Below are 25,007 nucleotides of genomic sequence, written 5' to 3'. Positions count from 1 at the left end.
GTGGGAGACTTAGGCTGCGGTTCTGTAGGTGAAGGCTTTCTCCATGCTATCCACGGCGGTTCTCGATGGAAGAGACAGTCCTTGGTTCTAAACTGTTTATTGATTGTTCATCGTGGAAAGTGCGAGCATACCAACTTTTCAGGGTGGCCAGAGATGAAATATCTTTTGCAGCGAAGAATGTCGAGGAAGGGAAGCTTATTGGCTAAACCCTCAGAGCCTCTAGATACTTCATTAGCATGGAGAACTCTGTCCTGGGCTGTGACCTACGTGGGGAATGTGGTCACGTGTTCCGGGCCAGGGAGTAGGGAGACGCCTATCATCTCAGGTAGGTGCTGGGCGGACCCACTCAATCTTTTTTTTTTTTTTTTTTTTCTTTTTTTGAGCTGGGGACCCAACCAGGGCCTTGTGCTTCCTAGGCAAGCGCTCTACCACTGAGCTAAATCCCCAACCCCTGGACCCACTCAATCTTAACAAGTTCCCTGGCGTAGTCCATTCTCCCACATGCTTACTGTCTAGGAGACCACAGTCTCACTTTACCTTTCTGTTTCAAAGGCCCTCCCTCCTCTGTGAACCAGGGCAATAGTGTTGTGATGGTTTGAATATGCTTGGCCCAGGAGTGGCAGTATTAAGAGCTATGGCCTTATTGGAGTTGGTGTGACCTTGTTGGAGGAAGTGTGTCACTGTAGGGGTAGGCAATAAGACCTTCCTCCTAACCACGTGGGAGCCAATCTTCTCCTAGCGGCCTTCAGATGAAGATGTAGAATTCTCAGCTCTGTCTGCACCATGCCTGCCTGGATGCTGCCATGTTCCCACCTTGATGATGATGGACTGAACCTCTGAACCTGTAAGCCAGCCCCAGTGAAATGTTGTCCTTATAAGACTTGCCTTGGTCATGGTGTCTGTTCACAGCAATAAAACCCTAACTAAGTAAGGCAGAAGTGGTGGCATGAGCCTCGTCATGTAAAGCTGTGCAAAGGTGGACAGGGTGAAACATGCCTGTAATCTTAGCACTTGATAGGCTCCAGTCTGGTCTAGCCTGGCCTATGTATAAAACAAGTTACAGTTCAGTCGAGGCTACACAGTGAGATCTTGTGACAGAAAAACAACAAAACAAAAACTCCAAAATCTTAATGAGGTAATCTGTGCAAAGCTCTTGGAATGGGGTTTGGCACACTGTGAACACTCAGTGAAGATTGGCTGTCAGTAGTGTTGCCACATCTCCTGAGGGGGGAAAAAGTGACATTTACAAAAACAAAACTCAAACTGCCTGTTCGGAAACTATTTGCGGGTGTTGGAGAGATAGAGATAACTCAGTGGTTAAGAGCACTGGCTGCTCTTCCAGAGGTCCTGAGTTCAAATCCCAGCAACCACATGGTGGCTCACAACCATCTCAAATGGGATCTGATGCCCTCTTCTGGTGTGTCTGAAGACAGCTACAGTGTACTTATATATAGTAAATAAATAAATCTTTAAAAAAAATAAAAAAAGGAAACCATTTGCTACACTATGGGGAGACAAGGGGTTAATCGCTACAATACACAAGAAGCCTCTGCAAATCAACAGAACTATCCAAACAAAGGTCTCAGAGAAATGAGGGAAGAATATGGAAAAATAGTTCACAGAAGAAATGCAAATGGTTAGTAATCATATAATTTATTAAAACGTAAACTGAAACTATTATGAGCTACTATTATAGCACACACTCGGGTACTTGGGAGGTGGAGGTAGGAAGATCAGCTCAGAGCCAACCTGAGTTACATGACACTGTTTTAAAGAAGCACCAGGGGCTGGAGAGATGGCTCAATGGTTAAGAGCTCTGACTGCTCTTCCAGAGGTCCTGAGTTCAATTCCCAGCAACCACATGGTGGCTCACAACCATCTGTAAAGAGATCTGATGCCCTCTTCTGGTGTGTCTGAAGACAGCCACAGTGTACTCATATATAATAAATAATTCTTTAAAAAATTATCAAAAGAAAAAAAAAGCTGGATGGTGGTGGTGCATACCTTTAATTTCAGCACTCAGGAGGCAGAGGCAGGCAGATCTCTGAGTCTGAGGCTAGCCTGATATAGTTCCAGGATAGCCAGGGCTACACAGAGAAACCTCTCTCCAAAAACAAAAAACAAATCAATAGACAAAAGAAACTTCAAACCCAGCCTAACCAATCAACCAAAAAAATCCAATAATATTTAAGAATCACCCTTTCCCCTTTTCTCTTTCCTCCTATTTCCCCTCCCTTCCTTTCTGACCGGTAGGAAATATGTTGGTAATTATTTTTGAGGTTTTTTGTTTGTTTGTTTTTTGGTTTTCTTGGTGTAGTCCTGATTGTTCTTTGCTCTGTAGACCAGGCTGGCCTTGAATTCAGAGATTTATCTAGCTTTGCTTCCTTAGTGCTGGGATCAAAGGCTTGTGCCACCATTACTTGGCAAGACTGTAAATTGTTAAAAAAAAATTGGTAGTAATTTGGTAATGTCTGTTTAAAAAAATCAGCTGGTCATGAAATCTTAGTGTCAAAAAAATAAAAAAAGTGGGAGGCTGGAGAGATGGCTCAGCAGTTAAGAGCACTGACTACTTTTCCAGAGGTCCTGAGTTCAATTCCCAGCAACCACATGGTGGCTCACAACCATCTGTAATGGGATCTGATGCCCTCTTCTGGTGTGTCTGAAAACAGCGACAGTGTGCTCACATACATGAAATAAATCCTTCTGAAAAATCCTTCTGAAGTCTTATGGGTAGGTGTGTAAAAAAAATCATAAGAACCCAGGGATAATATGTTTTGTTTTTAAGATTTATTTATTTATTTATTTATTTATTTATTTATTTATTTAATGTGTATAAGTGTTCTATCTGCATGTACACCTGCATGCCAGAAGAGGGCATCAGATCCCATTACAGATGTTTTGTTTTTTTGTTTTTTTTGTTTTTTTCCGGAGCTGGGGACCGAACCCAGGGCCTTGCGCTTGCTAGGCAAGCGCTCTACCGCTGAGCTAAATCTCCAAACCCTCCCATTACAGATGTTAATGACATCGTCCTACACAGTTTCTCTATATAGCTCTGACTGTCCTGTAACTCACTCTGTAGACCAGGCTGGCCTTGAACTCAGAGATTTGCCTGTCTCTGCCTCCTGAGTGCTGGGATTAAAGTCATGTGCCACCTGGCTTATTTGGTTTTATGTTTAAATTATATATATATGTGTGTGTGTGTATGTGTGTATACAAGTGCCTACATATCTCAGAGCCAGGGGATCTCCTTGGACTAGAGTTATGGGTGGTTGAGAGCCACCTGAGTTGAGTGTCGGGAACTGAACTTGTGTCCACTGGAAGAGCAACAGTGAACCATCTTTCCTACCCAACTTTTCTATTCTCTCTCTTTTTTTCTGAGGCAGCATCTCACTATACAGTCCTGGAACTGGATATGTAGACCTGGCCAGCCTAGAACTCACAGAGCTCTGCTTTTCTCTGTCATTCTTTTGTTTTCTTCTTCCTCCTTCTCCCCTCCCCCTTCTTTTCTTCCTTCTCCTCCTCTCCTTCCTCTTCCTCCTCTTCCTCTTCCTCCTTCTTTTTGTTTTTTTCCTGACAGGGTTCCTCTGTGTAATAGCCCTGATAGTCCTGGAACTCCTTTTGTAGACCTGGCTGGCCTTGAACCCACAGAGATCTGCCTGTCTCTGCCTTCTGAGTGCTGGGAATAAAGGCATTGGGATTAAATGTTGTTCAACCACCACAACCTGGCTTCTTTTTTTTTTTTTTTAAAAATTATTATTTTATGTGTCTGAGTGTTTTTCCTGCAAGCATGTCCGTGTACCACAGGTGTGCCTGGTGTGTGTGGAAGCCAGAAGAGGTGCTGGATTCTCCAGAACTAGAGTTTCTGCTGGTTGTGAGCTGCCATGTGGGTGCTGGGGATCAGACTCTGGTCCTCTGGAAGAGCAGCAGGTGTTGGTAGCTGCTGAACTGTCTCTGCAGCCTCATATGGCAGGGTCTTGTGTATAGGAAGCTATGGCCGGTATTTAGTTATGTCTGTAGTCATGACATGGTGACCCTTGTCACCCCTCCATGTCTGGTCCATTGGTCCCTTAGGGACACTTTTAAAGATTGTGATGATGATGAAGAACAGTGATTTTTTTTTTCCATCTGTGGTGAGAATAAAGGGATTGCAGAAAGATTTGAAGTTAAACATTAGAGACATCCTGAGTTTGAGATCCGGAGTAAGAACACTCTAAATTTCTCCTTGTAGGATTAGACTCTGGCAGGACTGGTTTTTAAAGTTACAGTAGTAGAGTTGGGGAGCTACTTGCTGTTGTTCCTGCAGAAGACCTAGGTTTGGTTTCTAGCACCCACAAGGGGGCGCACAACTTCAGTTTCAGAGGATCCAGCGCCCTCTTCTGGCCTCCACGAGTATCGGGTGTAATGTAGACAAAACATCCATACATTTTGTAGTTTTTTTTGAGACAGGGTCTCACTGTGTGGTCCCAGCTGGCTTGGGACTCATTATATAGGCCAGGCTAGCCTCAAACGCACAGAGATCTCTCTGTCTCTGTGCCCCAAGTAGTGGGATTAATGGCTTGTGTCATCAGGTCTGGTCCACGCATAATACATTAAAAGGAAAAAGTTAGTAGGCAGCTCTCTTGACTTGATGGCTCTCTTGAGCCATCTCTCCAGCCCCCTCTTGGTTCTTTTATTAAGGGACCAATCAATAGGTTGACTCTCGTTAATCACTGTTGTTCATGTGATTTTACTCGACCTTTACAAAATGATGGTCTATAAATGATGGGTAATTTTGCTTATAGTATTAGTAGATTATTATCAATAGTTTGAATGTTCCCTTTCTTCCGCGGAAGAAATTCTCTTATCTATATTCAGGTCTCTCTTTTAACCTCTTGGGTGGGAGTGGGGTTGTGCTTATTCACTATCTTGAACTACAACTTTCAGGATGCAACGGGCAAAGCCTCGTGGGGACCTTCAACCAATCCAATGCCAACACTCTCAGTCAGCGACCTATTGGCTCTTGGTAGAGGCGGGACTCTCAGTTGCTAGGCCCGTGCCTTTCCGGAAGTGGTTGCTGGTGGCTGCAGGGCAACACCCCGGCGTCCCTGGAAGCGGGGGGGAGCCGGACACCCCGGCGTCCCTGGAAGTGGGGGGCCGGGGTGGTGCTGGGGAGGCGGCGCAGAGCCATCGTCCCCGAAAACCCCGGATCGGGGACAGGTGAGATCTCCTCGGAGCCAGGCTTGGTGGCGTGGCAGGAGTTTGCAGGGAACTGAAGAGCTGTGAGGTGTTGCTGCGCGGGAACTGAGAGGGGAGAGGAGAGCCCTCCGGCGTGTGCGGCCTGGCTTTCTAGCCTCTCCTGAATCTACACCTCATCCCCACCCTATACCCACTCCTGAGCTATCCCAAGCTCAGCCAAGAGCTTGGTTGGCATCTTTGGGCCAGCTGAGCAGAAGAGGTTTGGGTTTTTCTTTGCACTGATTCAGGAATCTCCGCCCGGAACCGCTGCCCTCTTCTTGGCCTCAGTGACTCGCCCTCAGCGCGTCTGCCAGCTCAACCCTCTGCAGGCCCCTACATGTTTCTCTCCGCACTCCATCTCTGGATTGCGACTCCCAGTTAGCGGTTGCTTTGCGAAGTACTTGCTGCCTAGCCAGATCTCTCTTTTCTCGAGCTTAGATGTGCTTGCGGATCGTCTCCAATCCTCCCCTTGCACCTTCTATCAATGTCTCCCGTGTTTCTTGTCTCAGTAGAGAGCTTCCTTGGTCACTTAGCCCAGTCTACAATGAGAATTCATTCTACTGTCTGCAGCACTCATCTGGCATGTTTTGGATTCTTGGCAGTCGGCGGCTTCTTGGCTGACGCCTAAAATCACAATGGACTGGCTGAAAATCTCTCTGCCTTTTCTCCTCTCTTCCTCACCTAGACGCGAGACCTGCTATTTTGCGTTCTCCCACCCTCAGGATTAGCCCCTTTTCATTCAGGTAGCCACTGACTTGGTTCATAATTTCTCCGCTGTCCTTTCAGAATAACTGCCTCTGGTTTTGCCCCTGTCTGATTAGCTCTTGTGCAGCTGTCAGAGTCACCTTTCTGAAAGGTAACTCTCTCACTCCATCCTCCTTCGAAATTCCCGTGACAGCCCCTTTTCAAGTCCTGCATATAGCTTCAGCCCTCGCAAGCCCACATTAGCTGCTCCTGGCTTAGCAGTCTATTTGAAAAGTGGAGATAGTAATCTTTATCTAACAGAGAGGCTGGGGTGAGATGATGGATAAAGCCCTTAGTACAGTCCCTGTCACATACAGGTGTGCCGTTAGTCTAAGTTTTTCCTGTTATAATTAATCCTGACCTCCTCCAAGCACATTTGCTGTGCTTGTACTCTTTCCCTCCCCTTCTCCCCTCCCTACACACACACACACACACACACACACACACACACACACACACACACACACAGAGTTGTTTTGCAGTACTAGGGATTGAACTCAGGGCTTGCACATGCTAGGCAAGCGCTAGTCGCCACTCCTTCCCACCAATCTGCTTTGCCCCTGTTCATGGTGTTCCTTAAATTTCCTTGCTTCAGAGGCTGGTGAGATAGCTCAGTTGATAAAGTTCTTTCTCTCTAAGCGTGAGAACCTGAGTTAAGTCCCTTGTAAAAAGCCAGACGTGGTGGTTCCTGCTTGTGATCGCTGTGCTGGAGACTTAGAGGTAAGGGGATCCCTAGGGCTGGAGTTACGGGTGAGCTGCACACCACAGAATTTAACCCGGGTGCTGGGAAATGAACTTAGATCCTCTGGAAGGGCACTAATCACTCTTAATCCCTGAGCCGTCTCTCAACCCCCTTTCCTCCTTCCTCTTTGGCCTCCATTTTAGGCTGCTGGGGAAAAGCCAACTCTTCAGCAGGGCTTTTGTTTTTTCCTTCCTCTTCAGCAACATCTCTGGTACTTTCTTGATTGCCGGTGTCCCCTGCCGCAGGGCCTTTGCACGTGCTGCTGCTTCTGTTTTTAGAGCTTGCTTCCTTCTCTGTCAGTCCATACCTACTCATCCTCCAGGCACCATCCATCAGACTCAGGTCTTACTCCTGAGACTTCTTTTAAAAAACATTTGTTTTATTGTATATGAGTACACAGTAGCTGTCTTCAGACACACCAGAAGAGGGCATTGGATCCCATTACAGATGGTTGTGAGCCACCATGTGGTTGCTGGGATTTGAACTCAGGCCTCTGGAAGAGCAGTCCTCCCCCACCCCCACCCCCCACCCCCTCTCTGGGTGTGTAAGTCAGAAGACAACTTGAGGAAGTAGTCATTTCCTTCCACCACGTGTGTCTTGGGGTAGAACACAAGGTTGTTAGGCTTAGTGGCAAGTATCCACTGAGCTGTCCTGCTAGCTCCCCCACCCCCATTCTTTGGTTCTTTCTTTCTTTCTTTCTTTCTTTCTTTCTTTCTTTCTTCCTTCCTTCCTTCCTTCCTTCCTTCCTTTCTCCCTTCCTTCCTTCCTTCCTCCTCCCCCTACCCCCTCCTCCTCTTCTTCTTCCTTCCCCTTTCCCTTCTTCCTCCTCCTCCCCCTCCTCCCCCTCCCCCCTTCCCCTCCTCCCCTTCCTCCTCTTCCTCCTCCTGTTCTCTCTCTCCCCCTCCCCTCCCCCTCCCCCGTGAGACAGGTACTTTTATAGCCTTGGCAGGTTGGACACCTATAGTGTCCTTGAACTTGGAATTCTGTTTGCACCTCCCAAGTGCTGAGATGCTGGGCATGCTTGTGTCTCCATAACTAGTTTAGCACTGATACTCTTATCTGGGGCTGTCTGGCTAAGTGGTAGTTGCACAAGGGGGTCATGACTGAATCTGCTTAATCACTGTCGCACGTCCAGTGCCCAGAGGGAGACTTGTTCATGAGTGACCTCTACGAGCTGCCTGTGAAGTACGAGTTCCGACTGTGCACTTCTGCTTTGCATCTCTTTAGCCCTCTTGGCCTCTCCTTGTCACGTTGTCCCTGAATCGGGGAAAGGTATGGTATTGTCCAACCATGATCTATTTTTGTTTTCCTGGCAGAAGATTTGTCTGAAATTTGGGAAATCCATGAATTTAGATTTTCCACCTTCTTCCTGGATTGTAGGTTTTTGTAGCAGTCAGGTGCCCTGGTTTGTTTCCTATTGCTGTCAAAAACATGACTGAAGCAGCTTGGGGAGAAAAGGGCTTATTTCGTTTTATAGTCCATCGTGAAGGGAAGGGATGTCAGGGCAGGAACTGAAGCAGGAGCAGAGGTAGGAACCATGGAGGAGGAGTCAGGGACGGAGGAAGAGGCGGGGACCTGGGAAGGATGCTGCTCGTTTTACTGGCTCCCTCTTTGGGGCTTGCTCAGCTACTGTTATTTTGTTTGTTTATTTTTGAGGCAGGCTTTCTCTGGGTAACTGAGCCCTGGTTATCCTGGATTTCCATTGTAGTTCAGGCTGGCCTCGAACTCACAGAGATCTGCCTGCTCTGCTTCCCATGTGCTGGAATTAAAGGCATGTACCACCAAGCCCGGCCCTTTTTTTGTTTTTGTTTTTTTGAGACAGGGGTCTCTCTATGGCTATCCCGAAACCGAAGCACCCCACAGAACAGGCTCACCTGTCTCTGCCTCCCTATCGTTGGTATTAGAGGCGTGTGTCACCACACGGCCAGTCTGATGGAGGCCGTTCCTCACCTGAAGCTCCTTCTTCCCTGGGTGACCCTGGGTTATGTCACATTGACAGAAGCTAAACAGCATTTGAGGTTTGCTTGTTGTTGTTGTTTTCCTATGAGGACAGCCGTTGTTCCTGGCTGTTGGTTTCTGCTTGGCTGATGGGATGTAGGCACAGGCCACGCGTCTCAGGTGCAGTTTCTCAAGTTGTGCAAAGCGGTCAAACTCAGTTTGGTTAAGTGCTAGTTGGTGTTTGGGTCAGTCCTCTTGTCTGTGCCCCTTTCCCTGTCTCCTCCCCTCTTCTCTCTCATTAAGAGGATTAAGGACGCAGGTGACTCCCATCTGTGCCCTGGTTCACTCCTGCCCTGGTTTTCAGAGTAAGCGGCAGCCAGGCTTTGCCCGACTCTGACCAAAAGTAGAGGCATAGATGTGGTGTCTGGACCGTGGTCTGGCTTCTGAGAGGGGAGCATTTTCTCTCTGCTTAGGTATCAGGGAATTCTTTTCCCTTTTCTTCTTCTTCTTCTTCTTCTTCTTCTTCTTCTTCTTCTTCTTCTTCTTCTTCTTCTTCTTCTTCTTCTTCTTCTTCTTCTTCTTCTTCTTCTTCCTCTTCCTCTTCCTCTTCCTCTTCCTCTTCCTCTTCCTCTTCTCCTTCTCCTCCTTCTCCTCCTCCCTCCTCCTCCTCCTCCTCCTCCTCCTCCTCCTCCTCCTCCTCCTCCTCTCTCTCTCTCTCTTCTCTCTCTCTCTTTTTAATTTTTCTTGCTTGGAGGGGCATGGTGGGAATGAGAGGGACAGAGTCTGGTTTTCTTGGAGGTCTGGAGTGTCATGATCACAGAAGGTCACAGGGACAGAGCTTGATGGGTTCCCTATTGCGTCTCAGAGGTCCTTCTCTATGGATCTAGGTTAGAGTCACAGTAACCAGCCTCAACCATTGCTCTACACTCCACGGCAGGCCTGACCAGGCTTGGCCTTTATGATGGGCAGTGGGGGGAAGAGGAGTGTCTTCTTGCTGGAGAGGGACAGTGCCCGCCCCTTGTGTCACCTGTAATAGTCAGAGTTGCTCAAGAAGTGGACAGGAGAGGCCAGGACCTGATGTGCTGGTCATACCTTGGGTGACTCACTCAGGTGGGGAGGGCTGTGGCAACCTACTTGTTTCTGTATCATTGGGTTTCAGCATGGGCACTGCTGTGGGGAAGGTTAGGAGAACCCTGAGGTCCAGAGCTGGAGGGGAGACTGGGGCAGGAAGAGAGGGACAGTCCCAGCATTGCATGGGGATCACCAGCACTGCCAACAAGCAAATAAAATAACACACAGTACACGTAGCAACCAACACCAGCCGGTGAGCTAAGAACTTGCCGTCCATGCATCCCTGCACTGGAAATCTTGGCTTCAAAGTAGATGCCTGTCATAGTCAGCTTGGGCTAATAGATGGTGGCTTAAACAGCAGGCATCCATTTTTTCATGGTTCTGGAGGCTGGAAGCCACAGTAAGGTCCTTCCTGTTCCTGCCTTGCATGAGGCTACCGGCCTTTGTCTTCATTTAATGAAGAGAGAACACCGATCTCTATTTCTTTGCTTAGATCAGATCAGGACCCCACACTTATGACCTCACTTACTGTCGACTATGTCTTAAAGTCCTACTTCTTATTAAGTCAGATCATCAAGGGTTTTGGAGGGACACTGTCCGGTCCCTCTGGACCCCCTCTCTTCTTCCCTTCCCCCACCCCGCTCTCCTTAAGCCTAATAGCTCTGTGTCTTTGTCCCCTCTCTGCCTTGGCTCCTTCTGCCTAGTTTAGGCCCTTGTTCGCTTTCACGGAGTGGAAACCTTCTCATGTGCTTTTCCGGACACCATTTCTGCATCCTTCCAATTCAGCCCTGCCAGTCTTACTAGAGTTTCTGTCCTATGTAAAATATCTGTTGTTTTTCTCTTCCCAAAGCCCTCAGCTCTCCTCAGTCCTCAGTGGAAATTGGTCTTCTTGCCTTAGTGCTCTCAGGGCAGGTGCTGAAGGCTCACTGACTTCTGGCCCCAGTTGCATGCTGGGGAAGGGGCCACCGTTGACTGTGGCTGCCTCACTGTACCCTGGGGTGTGCTGACACCCGAGGCTCTGTGTTTTTGGTGTCACTGGGGTTTTCTGGCTGGAGTGTACTACAGTTTGGAATGGTCTCCTGTTGGGGTTGAACCCTTTAAAGGTTTACTTACTTTATGTATTTGCCTCATCTATGTGTATGCACCACGAGTATCCCTAATGCAGACAGAGGTCAGAAGAGGGAGTCAGATCCCCCGGAACTGGAAACACAGAAAGTCGTGAGCCACCTTGTGGGCGTTGGAGAATTGAACCCAGGTCCTCTGGAACAGTAGCAAGTGCTTCTAACCACTGAACTATCCAGTCCTCAAATTTAAACACTTAGAGCCAGGCTTCAAGATGTCTTGTGGTGCAGTGTGTGTTCTGTAACTTTGGGCAGGGGCACGCCAGGGAATCACCCAGGCACAGAGACTGTGAAGCTCTGAGCTGCAGGCAGGGTCCTCAGCCACGCTGGTTTGCAGGGTCTTGTGTGACCCAGATGCTCTATGACCCAACTCAACTTTCCCTTCCAGGCGGAAATCCTCACTGATTTTCTCTTTGGATAGGGTCTCTGGGATTGAGATAGTCACGCCAGGCTGAACCATGTCTAGACGACCTATCCTCTTAGGTGACCAGCTGGTTCTGGAGGAAGATTCTGATGAGACCTACGTTCCCAGTGAGCAAGGTAAGAAGCTTGCGGGGGATTGTAACCGTTCTTTGAGCACAGACATTGTATTTGATTTACTTAAACACATTTAAAAAAATAACTTTATGTGCATAGGTGTTTTTGCCTGCCTGCATATCTGTAAACCACATATGTGCCGTGTCTGAGGGGGCCGGGAGGGGACATCAAATCCCATGGAACTGGGGTTATAGATGGTTGTGAGCCACCATGTGGATGCTGGAAATTGAACCTGGCGTCCTTAAGAGCAGCCAAATGCTCTTAACCACTAAGCGCCCCCCCCTCCCCTATTTGCTTTTGTTCTTCCGATATAGACTTGGTCCATGCACAGGGCTGTTCAGTGTCTTTAGGTTAGATCAGAGGTTGGCCAACTATAGCCTTTGGGCCCAAGTTGGCAGCTTGCCTGTTTCTGTCAATAAAATTTTATTGGAAGACAGCCACGTTGATTTCTGTGTCATCCGTGGCAGTCTTCATGCTTTGATAGCAGCATCAAATAACTGTGGCAGATTTATAACCTTCAAAGCCTACAATAGTTACTATCTGACCAACTGGATAGAAAATGCTTGCTGACACTGGAGATCAGATTGGTTTTAAGTGAGCTAGAAGTACAGGGCATATTGTGAAATATGGCGTGCAAATCCAGTTTCTTCAGAACAAGGTAAGGCTGGCAATGCTGGCACCCCCTGTAATCCCAGCACTCAGGAGACTGAGGCAGGAGGATTGCTACAAGTTCAAGGCCAGGGCGACAGAATGAGTTTGAGGCTAGGCTGAGCTACCCAATCTCAATAACAACAACAAAAATAGCAAGGTCGTGGCTGTGCTGGTGGCTTGCTTGCTGCCCATGCATGAAGTCCTGGGTTGGCGATGGCGTCTCATAAATCCAGGTGTGGTGGTAAAGCTCTCAGTAGTGGGCTCGGGAGGGGCAACAAGGGAAGATTAGAAGTTCATGGTCAAGTCATAGGCTGCAAGTTTAAGGTCCTTTCTTGCTTAAACCGGCAAAAAGAAAAAAAAAAAAGTAGCACTATTTATTTATGTTACTTTGTTATAGTCTCTGTTTTTTTTTTTTTTTTTTTTTTTTTTTTTTTTAATTTCTCTTTTAAACCCAGCCACCGGCTGAATATGGTGGTTAATGTCTTTACCTTCAACCCCAGTACAAGGGAGGCAGAGGCAGATTTCTGAATTCTGGGCCAGCCAGTGCTATCCTGTTAGGCCCTGTCTCAAACAACAACAACAACAACAACAGCAACAACAATTACAGCAAAAACAACCCAAAAAGCAACCCCACAGTAACTCCTTGAGCCAGGTCCTGTCCTTGTCCCTGTCTGTCAGAGAGGAGGTGCCCATAGTTCCACATCCTGTGAAGGGTACGGCTGGGCCGCCCAGCTGTCTGAGCTTTGTGGTTCCTGGATTGAAGTTTGCTTTGACATTCTGAAGAGTTGTGGACCTGGACACAAGTTAGGCCTCCAGCTCAGGTGATTTGTGGACCTGATAGAGCAGGGTAAGAACAAATGCTCCTGGGGAGTCCAGGACCCCACTTAGACCTCGTGATTTGCTAATAGCCTAGTGTTTGCCATGTATAAGTTTTAAAATGGTATATAGTCTTCATTTTTACTCGTCAGTTAGCTTCGAAACATCTGTGTACTGGAGGGTAGCACGGTGTGCACACCACAGTGCACACGTGGAGGTCGGAGGATAGTTTGTGGGAATGCTCACTCCCTGTGCGTGAAGTCCTGGGTTCTCTCCTTCCCCCATGGATCACGGGAGCTAGGCTCAGGCCTTGAGGATTGGTGGCAAGCACTTCGCCTCTGAACTATCTTGCTGCCCCCACCCTCACTTTCTTTTCTGAGATCTGATTCATAGCAATCCCCCTGCTTCAGACTCCCAAGTGCTGGGGTCACAGAATCCAGTCACCACCCAGCTGTGCTTTCATTGTTCGTTCTTTGGCATAAGACACTGAGCCCAGATACACCGTACCACCGGGCAAGCTGTATGCCCAGCCCTCACCTATGTCTGTGTATGGACTGTGTGTGCCTCTGGCGCCCACAGAGACCAGATGAGGGTTTCAGATGCCCTCAAACTGCAGTTACAGATAGTCGTGATCCTCCACGTGGGTGCTGGGAATTAATCCTGGGTTTTCTGGAAGAACAGCCATGCTCGTAAACGCTGAGCCATTCCTGTAGTCTATAGTTTGTAATTTGTTGGTGACTGGCCTCTGAGTTATGTGCGTATCACGGTTAGAAAAGCCTGCTCTACCAAAAGTGGAGCTGGTTTCTCTCACAGTCTAGTTTACTTTAGTTCCTACACCATTGATGGGGTAGCTCATCTCCCTACTAGCCTGGCTACTATTATGGGCATCTGGGTCTGTCTCTTCTCTCTCATTGGACTGTCAGTTTCCTCGGCCATCTTGTTTGTTTTATTGGTCCACAAATTTAGACTTATCTGTCAAGCTCTGGGCAGGGCAGTGTGTGGTACTTGGGGCTATCGTGATGAACATCGGGTTGATTCAGAAGGGACTGTCATGTTTGTGGTGTTTTCCTTCCAAGAATGTCACATCCCCGTCCACGTGTCTTTTTGTGCTATCCTTGAATGGCTTCAGATTTTCCTTGTTTTTTATATTTATTTATCATCTGTGTATATGTGCAGCACGTGTGTAAAAGTCAGAGGACAATTTGCAGGAGTCAGTTCTCCCCTTCCACCATGTAGGCTCTAGGAAGGAATTCTGAGCATTAGGCTTGGCTGCAAATAAGTGTCCTTACCTGCTGACCCGTCTTACTGACTGACTTCAAGCCTCCTTTACTTTTCTTTTCTGAGGCAGAATCTCAATTTGTACCTTAAGCTCTCTGTGTATGTACGTGTGCATTTTCCTTTTCTTTATTTTTCCTTCCTTCCTTCCTTCCTTCCTTCCTTCCTTCCTTCCTTCCTTCCTCCCTCCCTCCCTCCTTTCTTCCTCCCTTTTCTTTTCTTAAGCCCGTCTGGTCTCAGCCTCACTATGTAGCCCACGTTGAACTCCTATTCCTTGCACCTCTATCTCCTAAGTGCTGGGATTACAGATGTGGACCTCCACGCACTGCTTCATTGTTTCTGGAATTCAAGATGTGTATCCCTCGCCTCTACCAAGATGCAAAGTGCCCCAAACCTGCCTTTTACATGAGACATTTTGATGAGGGGAGTTCTTGACTCGTAAAGTCTATGCAGATACTCCAAAACCAGAAAGGAATCCAAATCTTTAACATGTCTGGTCCCAAAAGTTTTGGAGAAAGGATGCTTGATTTCTTTCTCATTCTATATCCCTGGCTGTCCCGGAACTTGCTGTGTAGACTAGACTGGCTAGAAATCACAGAGACCCTCCTGCCTCCTGCGTGTCCTGTGTGCTGGGACTTATTTATTTACGTTTACGTTTTAGACAGGGACTCGCTGTGTAGGTCAGGCTGACCTGAAACTGGCAGTGATCCCACAGCCCCAGCCTCTGTTGCATCAGGGGTACAGGCATGTGCTACCTCGCTTGGTTCGTGTAAAGGGTTTTCTAGCGCCGTGGTATAGAAACTCTTCTGTCAACGCCTGGTCTGAGCCACACTACCTTCTCTGCCTCGGCTTCCTGCTCAGCTCTGTGTTTTTGTTCCGGCATTGTCTGCGTCTACCTAGTAGCAGTGGTCTGACAGGGAGAAGTGGACCATTTCCAGGCTGGATCCAATGCCCTTCCACATATTCAGCACCCTTGGTGAGGTTTCAGGGTTCTTTGTGACACGGCTCTCCTGCCTTGCCAGTTGAGCTGTGCAGTCGTGCTGGTTTCCGGCAATCCCCAGACGCATTAAACCATATCTTGTCCCAGGTTTATTGCTCTGGCTCTCTGCTTCAGTGTCCCCATTGCCTGGAGGGTGTCCATGGCCGTCCTCTCCCAAGGAGCACCCTCCACCTTGATATCACTCTATTGTAGTTTTGAGAATAAGAATTCTTTGTATGTATTTATGTTTTCTTAGAGATTTATTTTAAATTATGTATAAACGTGCGCGCGTGCGTGCGTGAGTGTGTGCACATAGGGCAGGTGGCCGCAGAGGCCAGAGGCATTCTGGAGCTGGAGTTACAGGTGGTGGTGAGCCATCTAACGTGGGTGCCAGGAACTGAACTCTGATCTTCTTCAAGGGGAGTCCAGGATCGGAGCCAGTGAGCCATATCTCTAGCCTGTGTGCTTATGTTTTCTTCTTTGCTGTCTATCTTTTGTTATGACAATGAATATTCTCTTTCTTTGTTCTTGGTCCCGAGCAACTGGTTCATAGGGTGGTCATTGTGAACTGTGTTTAGTGGCATGCACCTGTAATATGTACTTGGGAGACTAAGGCCGGACGTTTGCAAGTTTAAGGCTCTCCTGAGCTACATAGAGCATTCTAAGTGAGAGTCCCATCTCAAAGAACTAAAAAAGGCGAAACTATTCAATAAGTCATTCCCTGGCCAGTCAAGCACTAGCTGGTTCTTTAGAAAAAAATGTTATTTCCTAGTCTCCAGTGTGTCACCCTCCATTTCTCCACAGAGATGACATATTGGCCATACCTCTCTAGCCTGGGATTAGACTCATTTCATTATTTCTGTGGCCACCACTGACATGTTCCAATGAACATGTCACCTATCCTTTTCCCCAAAGATGAGATTGCTCTTAGCATAGTGCATGGATTTCTTCTGTCCTCCAGTTCTCTGGCAAAGGGCTAACCGTTTGTTCTGAGAGCAGAGCGAGAAGTTAAGGGTCCAAAATATATCCTACAGTTGAGTAAGAGGCATTTGCCTTTAGGAAGAGAGGGGTCACTAGATAGGGAAGAGGCCACCCTTGTAGTGTCATCTACTTTCTCAGCTGGGTGCCTTCTTGTCCCTCAGAGAACCAGGCACTGCCTTCTGTCTTCTACCGTGACACCTGGTAAGTGCCACTGTCACAGCACGCAGTGTCCTTCCATGTTCTGCGTGTTTGCAAGGTTTTTAAAGAGCTCAGTCATCTGTGTAGTTGATGGAACTGGCTTGCGGCTTGAGGGCCAAGTGCATCTGGACCCCAGCTTTTGTCATTCTCTGTGGAGTTTATCTTCTGGTAAGGCTGCCCTCACCCTGGATGGTTCCGGCTGTGGCTTTGGGTCCTTCCTGAGGCCTGCCCCCTGTGAAGTCTTGGCTTCATTCCTCACTCCCTCTGTTAACTGTGGCTTCAGATTGTGTTTGAGGGAGTTTGGAGGTAGCCTGGTTTGATCCAGATGACTCCTTGAAATCAGGATGTCAGGTAACCATTTCCGTATGTTTGCTCGTTTGTTGGTTTAAGCTTTTTGAGATGGTCTCAAGGAGCCCAGCCTGCCTCTCACTCAGTGGGGAGTAGAGGATGGTCTTGAACTCCTGATCCTCCTGCCTCTGCTTCCCAAGTGCTGGGATTTTGGAGGTGTACCAACACATCCAGCTCTAGTTCTATATATTAATTATTTATATTTAGAGATACTATATTTTATCGTTGAGGAACACTTGGAGAGTAGAGGAAAACTTAGAGTAGAACTGTCTGATTTTTGCAATTTTGCTTCTTTCCACCCCTCCCTGTCCTTCTCTCTCTAACTACAACACCCTCTCCCCCCATCCCCCACTTTTCCCTCCCTTTCTCTTGCAGAAATCCTTGACTTTGCCAGAGTGATTGGTATCGACCCTATCAAGGAACCAGAACTGATGTGGCTGGCGAGGGAGGGTATTGAGGCTCCATTGCCCAAGGGCTGGAAACCATGGTAAGTCATTGCAGTGACTCACTACCTTGGCCTGTCAGAGGGACCTGACTCTCGTGTGTGTGTGTGTGTGTGTGTGTGTGTGTGTGTGTGTGTGTGTGTGTGTGTGTAGATCAGATATGCACTGCCGAGCCCATCTTACTTTGTTTTTAAGGGTATGAATGTTTCTCTGCATATATATGTGTGCACTGTGTATGTGCTTGGCGCCTGCCGAAGCCAGGAGAAGACATCAGATTCCAGTTGTGGTTAGAGACTGTTGTGAGCCACCGTGTAGATGTTGGGAAATAAACCCCAGTCTTCTGAAAGTATAACAAGTGCTTTTAACTTCTGAGTCATCTCTCTGCCCCCCCCCCCTTTTCTTGTTTCTTCTTTTTTTTTTTTTTTTTTTAAGATTTATTTACTGGGGTTGGAGATTTAGCTCAGTGGTAGAGTGCTTGCCTAGCAAGCGAAAAGCCCTGGGTTTTGTACCCAGCTCCGAAAAAAAAAAAAAAAAAAAATTTATTTATTTTATGTATGTGAGTACACTGTCGCTGTCTTCAGACACACCAGAAGAGGGCATCAGATCCCATTACAGATGGTTGTGAGCCACCATGTGGTGGTTGGGAATTGAACTCAGGACCTCTGGAAGAGGAGTCAGTGCTCTTAACCGCTCAGCCATCTCTCCAGCCCTTTGTTTTTGTTTCTGTTTTTTTTAGAATTATTTTTAATTGTGGTGCTGACTAGTTTTATGTCAACCTGACCCAAACTAGAGTTACCTAAGAGGAAGGAACTTCAATGGCGATAATGCCTCATTAAGATAGGACTGTAGATAAACCTGTAGGGCATTTTCTTAATTAGTGGTTGATAGGGGAGGGCCCAGCCCATTGTGGGTGATGCCACCCTACATTGGTGGTTCCTGGGTTTTATTTTCTTATAGCAGGCTGAACAAGCCATAAGGTGCAAGCCAGTAAACAATACTTCTCCATAGCATATGAGTCAGCGCCTGCCTCCAAGGTCCTGTCCTGCTTGAGTTCCTGCCTTAGCTTTCTTCATGGACCGTGACTTGGGATATGTAAGCCAAATAAATCTTTTCCTTCCCAAGTTGCTTTGGTCTTGGTGTTTCATCATAGCAATAGTAACCTTAACTAAGACGTGAAGTGCATGTGTGTATGTGCATGTGAGTGCAGTTGTCCATAGAGGCCAGGAGATGGCGCTAGCTGCTCTGGAGCTGGAGTTCCAGTAGGGTTGTGAGCTGCCTAATGTGGATGCTGGGAAGTGAAATCAGGTCCTCTGCCAAAGCAGTATGTAGTTTTAACCACTAGGCCATCTCTCTCTCTCTCTCTCTCTCTCTCTCTCTCTCTCTCTTAAATGTTTGCATGTCAGGCACTTTATTTGAGCCATTTCCCCGTGTCTTGGAGATTAGTTTTAATGCTCAGGGACAAAACTGATATTTACCTGCAGTTTACCTCTTGCTTCAGGACTGAGCAGGCTGACCTGAAGGTTCCTGGGTTAGGATCAGAATGTACCACAGAGCTGCCTCCCAGACTCAGTCCCTCACTCAGAGGAGGAACCTTTGTTGGTCCTTGCACACTGGTAGAAGGTTAAAAGCGACATTTGTGGGGTTTGAGGAGATGATGGCTCAGTCTGTAACGTGCAAGCATGAGTTCCTGAGCTTGGTTCCTAGAACTCATGCACTTAAAAAAAAGCCAAGCACGGTGGCCCTTGCTTGTAATCTCAGCATAGTGAACAGGTGTATCCATGGGGCTTGCTAGCCAGCTAGTCTAGCCTACTTGGTGAGCTCTGGGCCAATGAGAGACTATCTCAAAAACATAGATGGCTCTCAGTCACAATGCCTGCATTCGTCCTCTGGCCACCACATGCACGCGCACACGCATGTATCAGTACACATATGAGAATGCACACGGGTTGGGGATTTAGCTCAGTGGTAGAGCGCTTGCCTAGGAAGCGCAAGGCCCTGGGTTCGGTCCCCAGCTCCGATGAAAAATAAATAAATAAATAAATAAATAAAAGAATGTGTTTTTAAAAAAAAAAGGGTTGGGGATTTAGCTCAGTGGTAGAGCGCTTGCCTAGGAAGCGCAAGGCCCTGAGTTCGGTCCCCAGCTCGAAAAAAAAAAAAAAAAAAAAAAAAAAAAAAAAAAAAAGAGAATGCACACACTCAGAAAAAGCGACGTCCGCATCTCCTCAATAAGCCTAAATAGATGCTGAGGCCAAAGGAGTCTGTAGTGAGGCCACATGGGTTTGGCAAAAGATTTCTGTCTCCCTTGGCCACCATCCTTGGTCTGCCGTCCTCGAATTTGTGTGGCGTGATTCTTTAAGCCATTTGTGTAGTGATTTTGTGTAGTGATTCTTTAAGTCATTGCTGTGCATACGCGTATGCATGGGTACCTGTGCCACAGTGAGGACTTCAGAGGACAGCTTCGAAGAGTTGGTCAGTTCCTTCTACCTTCACCTGGGTTCCAGGCCCTGATCTCAGGCTGCCAGGCCCCCATGTTTTACCCACTGAGCCCCTTGTGTAACCCGTTCTTGCCTGGCTTCACATTCATGGGTTCCGTTGGCATTTTTAAATTCCCTTAAAGCTATGAGAGAACTCATTCAGGTTATCTCCGAGAAGCAGAGATTTACAGTGAGAAAACGGCGCCTGGGGGTGGGGAGCAGGGGCGGGGACTGAAATAAGACCCAGTATCTGCTGCCACCTCCCTGCTCATGAGGACAGTGTCATCTCCATTCAGGGACACTGTTCTGTGTCTGCTCCTCCTCTCTTTACTTCCTCTCATCATGGGTGGGAAGCCTTCTCCAGGTTGTCCTCCCTCCCCAAACTGGGACCCTGAGTTTACATCTCACCCCAGTGTAGGGTTTGGGTGTCCTAGAGGCCCTGTCTCAGCTGAGAAGGTGCGTTTGGTGGCCTAGGTAATTGCCCCTTTCTTACCCAAGCCATTTAACGGGTTGACGAACTTCAAAATGGCTGCGCCTACCCACCTTCCTCTCCTCGGCTGAAGGCACAGACTGACTCTTTTCAGCTTCCCGCACTCGACAGGCTCCTTGTTCTGTTGGTCTTTTGGCTGCCTCTCCTTGGACCAGTTCCAGTCTCACATCTTTTTCTAGGAAATCTGTTAGCGCTTCCGACAGTATTCCGGGTGCTGAGATGAAAGCTTGTGTTTGGAAGATTTTTGTTTTGTGCCAGTGCCCCTTTCTGATGGCAGGTGTATGTGTGTATGTGTGTGTGTGTTTGTGTGTGTGTGTGTGTGTGTGTGTGTGTGTGTGTGTGTGGCTGGTTTAGGGCCAGCTGTGTGCCAGGCCTTGTGCCAGCTACCTTCATGTACCTGCTAGTGTAGCTGACACTCCCTTGTCCTATAGGAAGAACAAGAACTACTTCTCATTTTCTGAAATAACGTAAGTCATTAAAGGTTATCTGTAGGGCTGGACAGATGGCTCGGCAGTTAAGAGCACTGGCTGCTCTTCCAGAGGTCCTGAGTTCAAATCCCAGCAACCACATGGTGGCTCACAACCATTCATTATGAGTCTGGTGCCCTCTTCTGACCTGCAGGCAAACATGCAGGCAGAACACTATATATAATAAATAAATAAAAATTTAAAAAACAAAAAAACCCAAAAAACCTCACTGTGTACATCAGACTGTCCTTGAACTCACAGCTTCTGTTTCCAGAGTGCTGGGATTAAAGGCACGCACTACTGCCATCTACTTTTACTCTTATACAGCCCCAGGCCCCACATCAGGAAATAATGCTACCCACAGTGGACTGCACCGGTTGGTTAACAATATAATGTCCTCCAGACATGCCCATCACTCAACCGGATCTAGAAAATCTCCCAATTGAGACTGTATGCCTGGGTGACTCTAGGTTGTGGCAAGTTGATGTTAAAACCTAATAGTCACACTGCCTTACTTTTTTATTTTATCAGTTGTGTACTTCCTCATACTAGACATGCCACTCTGTGTGTGTGTGTGTGTGTGTGTGTGTGTGTGTGTGTGTTTATGAGGCTGAAACACAGAGCCTTGTGCGTGTTACCCACTCTATAACAGGGCTGTGTGTGTCCTCACTTCAAGTGTACCACATTCTTAACAAACAAACAAACAAACAAACAAACAAACAAACAAAAAAATCTTTTACTAAAGAACATTTAGATGTTTTTGAGACTAACTCATAAGGGAGGCTGTTTTGGGGGTTAGAGAGATGGCTTGGTGGTTAAGAGCACTGGCTTTTCTTCCAGAGGACGCGGGTTTGATTCCCAGCACCCATGTGTTGGCTTACAGTGATCTGTGACTGTAGTTCCAGGGGATTCTATGTTCTCTACGGCCTCCAAGGGCACCAGCACACGTGGCACACAGACATACATGCAGGCAAAACACTCATAGATATTAAAAACAAGATCAGTTTCTGTGTTCCCTGCGCCCTGCCGTTGATGCAATCATACACTTTATGCTGTTCTCTCCTGAGCTCACAGCTTTGTAATAAGTCTGGAAATCTTTCAGGGTAGGCATTCCAATCTTGTTTCAATTTTCTTTTTATTATTGTTAATATTATTAGTCATTTAATGTTTATGACTACTTCACGTGCATCTATGTCTGTGTACCACTTGGTGCCTGAGGAGCCAGAAGAGGGACTTGGATCCCTTGGAACTAGAGTCACAGATGAATCTTAGCCACCGTGTGGATGCTGGGAATCGAACCTGGATCCTCTGAAAAGGCGCCTGTGCTCATAATGCTGAGCCACCTCTTCAGCCCTTGTTCCCATTTTCTTTTCTCTTCTTTCCTTTCCTTTTCTTTCTTTTTTAAAGATTTATTTATTGTATGTATGTGAGTACACTGTAGCTTCTTCAGACACACCAGAAGAGGGCATGGATCCCATTACAGATGGTTGTGAGCCACCACGTGGTTGCTTGGATTTGAACTCAGGACCTCTGGGAGAGCAGTCAGCGCTCCTCACCACTGAGCCATCTCTCCAGCCCTTGTTCCCATTTTTTCAAAGCCTCATTCTAAGCTCTTTGCATTTCCTGGTGAATTTAAACGCTATCTTGTCACTTCACTATTTGGATTGGGGCTGCACATAAATCAATTTTGGGGGAATAGGTATCTAAAATGATATTGAATCTTCCAGCCCGCGAACAGTGTCTGTTTCTGTTTATTAAGGTTTCCTTTAATATCGCTAAGAAATGTTTAATAGCTTTTGTGTACATGTCTTGACTCTCTTTATCAGATTTTTCCCTAAGTAGTTCATATCTGACGCTTCTGTGAGTGCTGCCTTCTCAGTCTCCGGTTGTTTCTTGCTTTCATAAGGAAGTAAAATTGGTTTCTGTGTATTGATCTTGCACTGTACAACCTTGCTAAAATCAATTATGTCAGGCCTAGTGGCTTATTTATTTATTTATTTACTTATTTTAAGATTCTATAGCATTTTCTACAGAAGCGATTCTGTCTCCTAGGAATAAAGGTCTTCTCGTCTCCTCCTTTCTACTCTGGTGACCAGAGCCTTCAGCAGAGGTAGTGACAGCAGATGTCTTTGCTTTGTTAGGTAGCTGTTGGCTGTGGGTTTCCCGTAAATGACGTTCCTCAGGGAAACGTCTTCTGTGGCTGGCTGAGCCTTGGAGAGGGGTGGATGGATTTGAGCCAGTCAGTGCTTTACTACACGTGTTGACAAGATTATCTGGTTTTCTTTTTCAGTCTTTTCTGAGAGTCAAATTCATCGATTGATTTTTCAGGCACTTTTATTAATCTTTAATTGCATTTATTTCTGTATTTATATTTATCTACCTACCTATCTACTTACGGACTTATGCTTGTGGGTGTGGGCATACCATAGCACTTGTAAGTATGGTGATCAGAGGACAACTTGTGGGAGTCGGTTTTGTCCGTCTACCATGTGGGCTCCTGGAAGGGAACTCGGGCCCTTGGGCTTGGCCCTGAGCGCCTTCACCAGCTGAGCTGTTTCTCAGACCCCGATTTTCAAACGTTAAAAAAACTTCATATTCCTTGGATAATTCCACTTGGTCATGATGCATGGTCCCTTTTATATTTTATGGGATTTGATTCCCTAAAATCTCATTAGGTGTTATTGCATCTGTGTCCATGGGGGAAACTGGTCTGTAGTATCATTTTCTCATAATGCCTTCATCTCGTTTCTGCCATGTTGCCACCGTCCCCACAGAACGAGATGTCTTCCCCTTCAGGTTTGTGGGCGAGCTTGCTGGACAAGGATGGCTGTTATTTCTGTTTTAAATATGCGGTAGAATTTACTAATCTGGGAACTTTGTTTGTGGGGAAAGTTTTAACTTCAAATTCCATTCTAAAAATAGAAATGAAGCTGTGTGCGGATAAGTGCACAAAAATAAAAGACAAAGGCAGGAGGATTGCTGTGAGTCTGAGGCCGGCCAAGCCTGGTTTGCCTAGGGAGTTCCAGCCCAGCCAGATAATCAGACCCTTTCTCATCCCTCCCCACTGAGGTGTAAGAGTGTTCAGGCCAGTTTTTGCTTTGCCCTTTGAGACAGAGTCTCTCCATGTACCCCCCGGACTGACTTTGTAAACTAGGTCGGCCTCAGGTAGAAAGAGATGAAGGCCTTGAACTCGATCCTCCAACTCCCTCGTCCTGAGAGCTCAGGTCCTCCACCGCCTCAGACCAGAAAGTACCGCTTCAAACGCTGTGCCTGGGACACTGTGTAGAAAAGCATAATTTTACAAAGACGATCTGTGTGTGTGTGTGTGTGTGTGTGTGCGTGCGCGTGCCTGTGTGTCTGTCTGTACACCGTGGATGCAGATGCCCGAGAAGGTTGGAAGAGGATGTCAAGGGTCTAGAACCGGAGTCCCATGCAGTTGTGAACTGCTGTGTGGGTGCTGGGAACTGAGCAAGTGCCCTTAACTGCCGAGACACCGCTCCTGTCGGGGTTAAACACTTAACATTAGGTTGATGGGTTATGCAGTGCAGGAGGTGGGGGGGAGGAGAGGGAGTGACCTGAACCAGGGCCTGAACGAGAGCTTCCTGTGTTCAGCTTCATCCCCAGCCCTGGTCAGCTCCTTGTGGACTCTTCTTTTTCTTTATTCTTTTGCAAATGGGGGTCAGAAGAGAGTGTCAGATCCTCTGGAACTAGAGTTACCGACCTCGTGAGCCACCATATAGGTGCTGGGTAGCAAAGCTAGATCCTGTGGAAGAGCAGCCAGTGCTCTTAACTGCTGAGCCATCTGTCCAGTCCCACTTAAAAAAAAAATCAATTAGTATATTTTCAGGTATCTCTTTTCTTTGAGTAATCGTTCAGAAGTTTGTTGCTTGTGTTAAAGTAAATAAATAAAATGAAGAAAGGGAAAAAAAAAACCATCTGCGGTTGCAGCTTTGAACGTCCCTGTCTTATTCGCCATGTCTTTATAACATGTTATATGTTTTATATGTTATAAAATAACATATCTCCCGTGTTGTATTCTGGGTAATTTCCTAGATTTACGTTTCAGTTCCTTATTTGTCTCTTCTTCGGTGTCACATTTGATGTTTAGCACACTTTATAAAACAACTATCCACTGCTATAAATTAGTTTATATATCCCAGTATTTGTTCTTTCTTAATGAATTTTGTTCTTGCTGGGCCTTAGAAGGGACTGACTTCTGAACTCTGCTCACCCCTAGCCAGAACATCACAGGCGACCTTTACTATTTCAACTTTGACACTGGGCAGTCCATCTGGGACCACCCCTGTGATGAGCACTACCGGAAGTTGGTCATCCAAGAGCGGGAGAAGTGGTCGGCTCCCGGGGCCATTAAGAAAAAAGACAAGAAAAAGAAAAAGGAAAAGAAAAACAAAAAGGACAAAGAGACCTCTAAAAGTCCTCTGGTGAGTCAGCCTGAGGCAGCCTCTACCCAGGGCTGCAGTCCAAAGGGGTATGGGGACCCATGGCGACCTGCCAGGG

At 47.0% G+C, this 25,007-nt stretch overlaps 1 protein-coding gene across 1 annotated transcript in view; it reads left to right on the top strand.

The window, feature by feature from the left end:
- Positions 1–5,042: 5,042 nt before the first annotated feature.
- Positions 5,043–25,007, top strand: part of Cep164 (centrosomal protein 164) — a 63,588-nt gene continuing 43,623 nt past the window's right edge. The window contains exons 1-4 of the mRNA XM_032909478.1: positions 5,043–5,196; positions 11,252–11,370; positions 16,991–17,102; positions 24,727–24,931. Coding sequence (XP_032765369.1) covers positions 11,289–11,370; positions 16,991–17,102; positions 24,727–24,931 — 399 coding nt within the window. The 5' untranslated portion in view covers positions 5,043–5,196; positions 11,252–11,288. The remainder of the gene's footprint in view (positions 5,197–11,251; positions 11,371–16,990; positions 17,103–24,726; positions 24,932–25,007) is intronic.

Source organism: Rattus rattus, chromosome 8 (assembly GCF_011064425.1).
Source record: "Rattus rattus isolate New Zealand chromosome 8, Rrattus_CSIRO_v1, whole genome shotgun sequence".
NCBI lineage: Eukaryota > Metazoa > Chordata > Mammalia > Rodentia > Muridae > Rattus > Rattus rattus.
The sequence above is the reverse complement of the archived record's forward strand: the minus strand, read 5'-3'. Positions and strand labels throughout refer to the sequence as shown.